Here is a 10,051-nt window from a genome sequence, read left to right on the forward strand (position 1 = left end):
ACTCAGGCTTCATCCTGCTACCAAATTAATCTTTCTGAAATAGACATCAGACAGCTCATGTTATTGCCTGCCTTAAACTTATTTGAGATAAAAAGACTTTATGGTCTGGGCCTTACCTACTTCTTGAACTTCTCACAAGTACCCTCAAATTTTGTTCGTCTGTTCTGAACACACAGGACTATTTGGGCTTCTCAAACTGCCATTCTTTCAGTGGGTAGTTTTGTTGTTGTTATTGTTTTGTTTTTCTGCTTACTTAGATTTTGTTCAATATTCTTATTTTGCTTTAATTCTTGCAGCTCAACTGAAGAGAAAAATTCGCAGAAAGTCTAAATGGTACTTAGGCACCATCCCCAAACGAAGAAAGATTTCACAGTCAAAAGATGAGAGCCAGAATGCACTGGGTGACAAGATTGGGAGTGATACAGAAGAAAATCAAGATACCAGTGTGGACCACAACGAGACTGGAAACACAGGCGATTCTTCAATGGAAGAAAATGAGAAGCCGCAAAATGCCTCTGAACGCAAGAGCAAGCTGGGAAACCATCTCGCTAGTCATTGTAGTGTTGAGGATGAGCTGGAAGAATCTCGGAAGAGTGGGACGTGTACGGAGTTGAGAAAAGATAGCATTGTTTGCAGTGGAGAGGGATCTAGTGCTCAGATTATAAATCATTTAGATGAAAATGAAACTAATGGTGAGTCTTACTCAATTAAAAAGAAACTTAACCAGTTTTAAAGACTTTCGCACTCTGGGTTCCTAAGTGACTAATGACCATTGCATTGTATTTTCCACTACTTGCAGAGTTTAGGGTATTAATTAGGGGGGGAAATAACATTACTAGCATTATCTCTACTGAAGCGCTAGTAAATCACTATTAAAAGCATAGCTTTTGGCACCTAACACACCTGGATTTAAGCCTTTCATCCACCCCTTAGCAGTTTGTGACCTTGGGCAAGTTAACTGTCCATCTGTTTTCTCATCTGCACAGTTGAGGTAGACGGTTCCTGGGCATGAGATATCCTGAAGAGTGGCTACAAAGAATCCTTGTAAACACTGCTACAAAGTTAGCAAGATCATCAGTATTTCTGGAATTTTTGCTGAATGATGCAGAATAGTACCTAACCCCATAGGCCCCCACCCCTGCTCTAGATCACTAAATCCAAGATTGCTCTGTTCCTCAGGGAGCCTGTTCGTTTCATTTGTAATTGGTGTCATCTGCGTTCACTTGAGCCTTTGATAATTTATTTGGCTTTTTGAAAAGCTAACATTGTTTAGAGGCAAGTCACTCAAGGTAAAAAAAAAAAAAAAGGGTGACAAGGCCCATAACTAATTTTGGACAAAAACAAGTTCTAACTGTCTGTTAAAGACACTCTTTTTCTCCTTTGGTGGCTTATGCGCCAATTCGGAAAGGGTTTCCTGGAACAGAGTTCTACCGTGTTTGAGTGGTCATAGTAGAAAGGACTAGATTGTTGTCTTTCTGATGGGTATGTTTGCACAGTTAATTCTGTCAAAGTCATTTAGTATGTTTTGTTTGGAATTGAAGTTGTTTTACTTTCATTGTTTTTTTAAGGGAGGAGAGCATTATATTTATATAGTTGGGTGAATACTTAGTTATCAAGAGATGTGGGCTTGTGTTACTATGTGACTTGTTCTAAGTCTCCTCACTTCCGTTGGCCTGATTTTTCTCACTTCTCAGTGAGCAGATTGTTCTAGATCATTGATCAGCAGACTTCCTGTAAAGGGCCAGATAATGAATATTGTAGGCGCGGTGAGGCACGTGGTCTCTGTGCTTAACCTCCTTGCGTGGAAGCCGCGTTGAACAGTAGGTGGAATTACAGCAGTGAGAAAACTTTGGCTACCCTGCCCTAGATTACTGAGGTCCCTTTCAGCCCTTACCCTGACTCTTGTGCCTCATAGAAGTCAGGCTACATATGAGGATTCCTCAGAACTCCCCAACTTGAGAATACCTCTGAAAATGTCTCTAGTTTCTGAGTGTCTGTAAGTGGAAACAGCAGAGTGAAGCAGCCAGAATTGATGTTTGAGTATTAGTAAATACCTGTTAGTTACTCTGCCTTCATTTTAAGAAGGGTTGTGATGCAGTGGTGAAACAATCAGCTGCTAAGCAAAAGGTAGTTGGTTCAAACCCGCCAGCCCCTCCACAGCAGAGAGGTGACAGTTTCTTTCTGTAAAGATTACCGCCTTGCAGACGCTATGGGGGCAGTTATGCTCTGTCCCACACGGTCACGGAGTTGGAGGTAGCAGTAGAATTTGGGGTGGTTAATACTTATTTTAGGATTTAAGATATCTGTAGACTGAATAACAACTCATTAATTTTCCATTCTAGAAATGTGTGTTTTGCGGATGACTCGAGCTAGACGTTCCCAAGTAGAGCAACAGCAGCTCATCGGTGTGGAAAAGGCCTTGGCGATTCTGTCTCAGCCTACCCCCGTGCTTGCTGTGGACCATGAGCGATTGAACGTACGTACTCGGGAATGGCTGTGCCCTAACTGGGCTGACAGGCCAACCCCAAGCACTGGCTTGCACGGGAGCGACACAGAAAGCATCAGCAGTTCCTCCTCCCAGCACCCCGAGGCTGCTCTTCTTCTGTCTCAGAATCACATCTTGACCGGAGGCTCTGGTCAAGGACCCGGAGGGAAACTGCTCAGTAATCCTGCTGTGCAGCCAGATGTCCGTCTGCTGCTTGTGTTCCCTGCCACTCAGCCTCCCTCAGCCTTGCATTCAGCCTCACTGCAATAAAATAGTGAGGGTGATCTCAGTCAGAACTAATCATTCTTTTTTCTCTTAGAACTAATCATTCTTACTTCTATTAAATAGAATCTTGTCCTCTGCCGTATGTAACACTTAGCACTAGTTATGTTATTCACTCCCTCCTGTTCTCTTGTGCCCTTAAGTCATGTTTACCTTTGACCACTCTGTCAGCTCTCTGGCATGTGCCTTGTCCATGTATTCTTTCTATTTGCTGTACCCTTGGGATAGATAAACTTCACCATATGAGCTGCCCCCGTATCTGAAAATCAGCATTCTGCTGCACCAGCTAGGAACATGTGTGCCATAGAATGGCCTGAGCAGGTCTGAGATAAGAGTAGCTCGCTTTTTCCCCTTTAAAAGAAAAACTATTTATCTCCCAGCTCCAATTTACCTATTTTATTGTAACTGCATTCCAAGGGTAAGAACACTGAGATCCTTTGCTTTACAGCTGTATCAGGCGCAGTAGTCAACGGTGACTCATTTGTACCCATCAGAGTTTTGCCACTAAAGGGATGTCCTCTTGAATGTGGCAGTTAACATGAACATAAATATCCCTGGAGAAGGATGCAGCTAACTTCCGAGAGCAATTTCTCCAAAATAATTGAACTCTTCCAGAAAAATCCCTCTAAAAATATATGTGGAACTAAACCCCCTTGAGTGTCTCATGACCCTGTGAATGGTATTCCTACTATTGGAATAGAAGCTTAGTATCGGTCCCCTGGTTCCATAATCCCCTGTGGTTCTGGAGTATACCTGGGTTGCAGCAAATACTACTCGACTTTCAGAAGTTTTACAGGTTTGTTTTTCTCGAAATACAGGTCTACAGTTAGTGTCGATGACAAGAAGCCATCCATTGAGATTATTTCGACCTGTACTTTTTCTGGGAACCTAGCCCAGTAAGCGAGATATTATGCAATAGCTAGTGTATCGCTTAGACATAGAATAAATAGTGTCCTTTTCGAAAGCATCAGCTTGTTGAGGAACGACTGCACAGTGGCTGGAGAGGACGGAGGTACTGTTAGGGTTTTCAGTAGACCTGTCTGAATCATTGGTCCCGTACATTGCTTTTGTGACCTTTACCTGTCACCATTGTTGGGTTTTTACCTGTCAAATAGTTCATCACGATAGTGTGGTTGTGTAACTGTGTATTAGTGCATAGTCTTGTCAGGCCAGTTCTGAGTCAAAGACTGAGCAGATGAAAAACCCTGCAGTGGTGAGACAGTTCACCTTTTGTTGCTCTTTTTCCTCTAGTAATATTATTTGAGATGATTTAGATGTGTCCAGGGAAATTTATGGCTAGAATTGAAATTGGCAAACTCCTCTGCCCGAGTGTTGAGACTAGGAGTGACCAGAGGTGAAGCCAGGGTCACCAGTGTACCACTCAGTGTCAGAACCACTGCCAGGGGCTGCCTGGCCTCACTCATCACATGACTTGTCTCCCCCCTCTGACTGACGCTGGCAATCTTCCCATACCCGCGGTCATCAGAATTCAAACACCTTGTCTAGGGGAGGCTATGGTTTACATTTATGAATGCTCATTTTCTTTCAGAATCTTTTGAAGACTGTTGTTCAAAAAAGTAAAAAATACAACATATTTCAGCTGGAAAATTTGTATGCAGTAATCAGCCAATGTATTTATCAGCATCGCAGGGACTATGACAAAACAGCACTTACTCAGGTGAGCCGTTGATAGGCATCTTTCTAATGCTCTCAGTCTCACGATGCATCGTGATCATGTAAGGCTTTATTGAATGTATATAAGATAACTGGGTCTAAATCCTTAATAAAGAATGGAAACCATCGAGTATCAGCAGACTATGAAAAAGATGGTTTGTGTGTGTATCAACAATAAGGGTATGTAGCGCCCTGAACAGACCTTCCGCTAACCATGTTTCTTGTCTCTACTTAATCTTGCTATAGAGAGAGCATTACAAGGCCGAGTTTAGGAAAATAGACCCGGTTCCAATGAAGTATAACATATTAATACCTAATAAAGCTCATATGAGTCTCGGTGGCATAGTGGGTTATGTGTTGAGCAGTTCAAACCCATCAGCCGTGGGAGACGAGGCTTTCTGCTCCCATAAAGACTGGAAGCTTTGGAGAGCGAATGCCTTGAAAATGATGAAGGCAAAGAATGTACAGATGTGCTTTACACAATTGATGTATGTGTGGGTTGTACTAAGAGTTGAGTTACATGAGTCCCTAATAAAACGATTTAGAAAAAGACTGGCAGCATCAGAAACCCACAGGAACAGTTCTATTCTACTCTGCTGATAAGAGCTGCTATGAGTTGGAATCGACTTGGTAACAGTAAGTTTGGTTTTGAATGTTTTTGATAAAGTACACCATTACCTTGACTACAAATATTTAAATTTAACATAAGATGAACCTATGTTTAAACGGATGTAAAGAATGAAGCCTCCAGGGAAAGTAGTTGATGTGACACTTAAAATTACTGAACTAAGTTTTTATTCTAACTTTCAATATGTGCATGAATATTAATATCCTTAAGGTAGTAAAAATCAGTAATGTTTTAACTTTTTTATATTAACACTATTTTTCTTTCCTACTCTTTATCTAGAAAATGGAGCAAGAAGTCAAAAACTTCAATTGTACCAGATCCTGATGTGTCTGTGGTCTCTCATATTCTTCCCATTTGAATTGGGAAGAATTCCTTTTTTAATTTACTTTTGATGAACTCCTACATCTTTGAGGAAGATCGTAAAATAAGAGTATTTAAACTTCCCTGGTATTATTGATGTACATGTGTAAGATAAGTTACAGAGGTAATTGATACATGTTGGAAGTCAGTGAACAAGTTCTCATAGTAACAAGGCTGTCCTATGTCAGTAGCTGAAGTGTGGCCAACTCAGTAAAGTCGTTTGTAATGACTAGTGTTTGGTGACACTTGCGAGTCACTAGTCCTATTGATGTTTGTGTTAGAGCACTTTTTATTTTCCTCAAAGTTGCATATTGAATCAGATGAGCTCACTTGAGCATTATGTCTTTGGTTTTATTCTCTATTATCTGTTGTGTTTTAGCTCTGATACCTTTCTTCCCTCTACATTGTATTTCCCCTTGTTCATTCCCTTAAGACTCAGTGTTCAATTCAGGATTTGTCGGAAGCCCGTGAACAACTTCCAGCTACTCCACAATTCTGTACTTTTTAAAAATTACTAATCATTTTATTGGGGGGCTGTTACAGATCGTATAATAATCCATAATTCAATTGTATTAAGAGCACTTGTGAAAACAAAGAAGACTTGGATATATGTTGCCGTCATCATTGCCAAAGCATTTTCTTTCTGCTTGAGCCCTTGGTATCAGCTCCTCTTCTTCCCTTTCCTCCCCGACCCTCCCACCCTCGTGAATCCTTAATCAATTATATATTCTTATTGTTCATAATTCTGTGCTCTTACGCATTTTGTAATTCTAATTTGGAGTTTATATTATCATTTATTTTTGTGAATGTATTAGTAATAACTACCTTGTTAAGCATCTTTTGAGTAGCATAAAGTTTGGGGGTATTTTTTTAGTAGCATAAAGTTTTGCTATTTGAGAACTGCCCACATCCTTCTACAATTACATGTGTGTTGTATCTTTTTATATGCAATTGTATAAATATAAATACTATAAATTTTATATTAAGATACCAAAAATACATTTCTTTTTTAATAATAGCATTCACCACCATGCTTTTTTAAAAATTAGTTTCTAAAATAGCTTCTGTTAGAAATCTTTGACAAGGGGGTGGGGAGTGGGGATAAGAATCTAAAATGAGAGACTCTGGGACTCTCTAGAACAATTTAGGGTTGAGCTACCTTTGTTTCTGATTTACTTGGATATTGCCTTTCAAGCCCCCTAAAATCCAACTGTTCAGTATCAACCTTTATTGACTATATACTTCATATACAACACAATCATCAAGCATTGCCAGTCACTGAAAACACTTAAGTGTGTGTATATTTCTTAGCATAAATGCTCTCTTCAATTGGAGTTTTTTTTATATAACTTATTCTTAGAAATGCATCTTTGGTAACTAGGAGTTCATTTTGTATATATACCTGTGTAATAAACTTTAAAGATGAGAATTCCATTGCTGTCGCTTGCATTTAGTATTTGAAAGAAAGGCTACAGGAGTGTAAAATCTGTTTCTGTTATACTACTCTGGTGACGGAATGTTAATGGGGCACATGGTTTTGAGCTGCAAAGAGCTACCTTTTTTTCTGACAGTCTGTACATTCAGGAAATGACAGATTCGACTCCCCTAGATTTTAAATTTGGTCTGAAACTGTTAAGACTAGACCATTTTTCATTAACATTTTTCTCAGCGGTACCATCAGCACTTCTCCCTTTTGTTTTTTGCTTGTTTGTTTTAAGGAGGGTTGGGGAAGTACTTTGACTCTCTGAATTACCAAGTGATGAGACCTGGGCGGTTCCATGGTAAAATTCTTACCTCTTGTGGGAGAAACTTGAGTCTGACTCCTGCCCGTGTACCTTAAGCACAGTTTTTGTCAGCATGTGGAACAGGGGTCCCCAGAGCTTCCAGATCAAAATGAAGTAGAAAGCAGTATTTTGGTGTAGTACTGTGCACTGAGGGTGAGAAGCCACCAGGAGTCCAGGGCTGACTTGATGGCAGCTACAGCAATGACCAGGAGCTCTGATGAAGTCAGGTAAAGGATTTGTAAACTTTTTAGTATTAAGATACAGATGTAAGAGCCCCCCCAAAATTATTTTTTTTAAGATATACACACACAAAAAGAGACACAAATCTGAAATACCGAATTAATCGTTTTATTTACATACAATCTGTGTGTGCTTTTTAAAATAGATATCAAAGTTACTAGGGTCAGTATAGAGAAAGTGGGGGGTGGAGGATAGGGGTGATGGAAAAACTACATCAGTCATGGAATGGTATGCTTGCAGATTCTTGTGGTTGCTGTCAATGAGGTTTAAACCTATCGCTAAACAGGCAAAAGTTGTGTGATAGATACACAAGGGGACTTCAAAACATTTGTGGGAAACTTCCATTATGTTAAAATAAAATAAATTGACTGAAAAAATAAATTTGCAGTCATCACTGGGGCTATTTCTGGCTGCTGTTGGTTTGCTGGCCTGCTCTTCCACCTGTGTGGCCAGGCACCAGGCCTTCATGGACTGAGAGGTAATTGGGAAGCTTGGCGAGGGTGGGTTCTGCTTTATTCGCAATAGTCTCTAGGCCGTAGTCCAGCTGCTTGGTCATCTCAGGAGAGATTAAGTCAGATTGACCCTTGTTTTCAGCTGAAGAAGTACAAGGAGTCGGGGAAGGCACCGCTGGGCACGCCGATTACACACTGCTCAGGCTGCCGCCACTTCTCTGGCACTGCATTCTTAAAGTATAAATACTCATGTAAGCAATAAATAAACACTGTAGACACTGTCGAAGTTCACAGTTAATGCCTTTGTGTGTGTGTGCACACCCAAACTTTCATGCATATGCAGACTTCTGAAATGGTGCTGATTGGACCTACTGAGGAAAAAGCAGCTACTGTAGACTTAATGGTAAGACATTTGTAGTCAGAGAGTGAGAAAAAGATCTGACACAAATTTAGAAGTCTCCAGTGACATTTCTAGGGGGTTCAGTTGTGGGTTTCTTGAGGTATCCCTTCTGAGGTGAGGGGTAAGTTGTTGGAGCTGGTCCCTTCTGCTACCAAAAGTGGCACAATCTTCTGGATTTAAGAATCTCCAGCCCAGTGGTTCTCAACCTTCCAAATGCCATACCCTTTCATACAGTTCCTCATGTGACCCCCAACCATCAAATTATTTTTGGTGCCACTTCATAACTCTAATTTTGCTACTGTTATTAATTGGGTGCCCCCCCCCAAAGGAGTCACAACCCACAGGTTGAGGACTGCTGCTCCAGCCCTTTTTTCAAGTGACTATGAAGTGTGTGTGTGAGAGAGAGAATTAGATGAAGATTTACAGAGCAATTAGAAGATGAAATGACCAGAGGTTAGAGTATAAGTCGATTTCTGAGCTATAGCTGATGCTTCTAAGTCAGGGACTTGGAAAGAACATGATTGGGAAACTAATCACAAGGATGTCTGAGGAACGATAATGGCTAGGCATCTCTGGCCGAAGAAGGTGGAAATAGCTGTTATAGTGTGATTAATCAAGAGGTGACTACAGAGGATTTTAACAATCACATAGATGCGCTGTCTTATTCTGTGGCTACCGGCAGTCAGCCTTTCTTCAGTCACTCCTGTCTGCACAGTAGACTTAGGATAAAAGTGGCCATAGTGCTAGCTACAAATGGAGGTATTGCATAGACTTGGAAACGACTCCGCCACTGCTGAATACCTAGTCTGCCAGCAGCCAACACCAACACTGAGTCTCCAGAGTGATACTTCCCTGGGATGATCAGCCTGCTGCCTTTGGTGGCAGGTGGATTGTATTGGACCACTTCCATCCTGGAAGGGGGAACATTGTTCTTCCTGGTATAAATGCGTATTCTGGATACTGATTTGGCCACACAATGCTTCGCCATAAGGAGAGAAATTGTAGACTATCCCAGTCACTGCCATGCAGTTCTACACAGCACGCAATGCAGGAATGGGCTGTGCTTGCGGAAGCACCTGGAATACTGAAGCAGACAGCTTGACCGGAGGACGAAAGTGTTAAATGATGTCTTTTGTCACCATGATCCCATTTACCCAGTCAATGGTTTTTAGCAACTTTATATGGGTCGTGTGTAGTTCATGTAGGAAATACTTGCTTATGTCTCATACCATTGTATACCATTCTAACAAGATTTAAACCTTTTTCCTCTAGGAGTGTGTAAGTTCATTGAAGATAATACTGTATCTTTGTATCCCTAGCAACATAGCTTGGTTCTCAATAAATATTTGAATTCTAGAGGCAAATGCTAAAGCCAAAATTACAATCAGTGAAAGACTGGGTGAGTTGTGATGGAAAGTACTGCTGGTAGGAACAACCGAAGTCCTTCCTTTGAGACGGGTCTTCCTCAGAAGATGGAGTGTCGTGTTGTCTCTCTCCCAATGCCAGCCTATCTTCTATTCTCAGCAAAGAAGTTAACACCGTAGGCTCTCAGACCCCCTCAATCGAAATAAGAGTCCTCTATTTTAATCTCATTTAGTCTCCAGTTTTCTTATCTGACACTTCATAATTTGCAGCTATCTATTTTAATATTTACTATTTGTCTCTCCATGGAACTATAGGCTCTTTAATGTTAGGAACTAGGTATTTTATGACAATGGGTTTGTTTCTGAAAAATGTGTTGCCATT

The 10,051-nt window shown here is 40.8% G+C and overlaps 1 protein-coding gene across 4 annotated transcripts in view; it reads left to right on the forward strand.

Annotated features, from left to right (window-relative positions):
* The window catches only part of ATAD2 (ATPase family AAA domain containing 2), a 61,524-nt gene extending 55,386 nt beyond the window's left edge, over window positions 1-6,138 (forward strand). For all 4 annotated transcript variants that reach the window (XM_075549303.1, XM_075549305.1, XM_075549304.1 and 1 more), the window contains exons 25-28: window positions 297-692; window positions 2,343-2,476; window positions 4,317-4,445; window positions 5,349-6,138. In XM_075549303.1, coding sequence (XP_075405418.1) covers window positions 297-692; window positions 2,343-2,476; window positions 4,317-4,445; window positions 5,349-5,393 — 704 coding nt within the window. In that variant the 3' untranslated portion in view covers window positions 5,394-6,138. The remainder of the gene's footprint in view (window positions 1-296; window positions 693-2,342; window positions 2,477-4,316; window positions 4,446-5,348) is intronic.
* Window positions 6,139-10,051: the final 3,913 nt, after the last annotated feature.

Source organism: Tenrec ecaudatus, chromosome 5 (genome assembly GCF_050624435.1).
Source record: "Tenrec ecaudatus isolate mTenEca1 chromosome 5, mTenEca1.hap1, whole genome shotgun sequence".
NCBI classification, from domain to species: domain Eukaryota; kingdom Metazoa; phylum Chordata; class Mammalia; order Afrosoricida; family Tenrecidae; genus Tenrec; species Tenrec ecaudatus.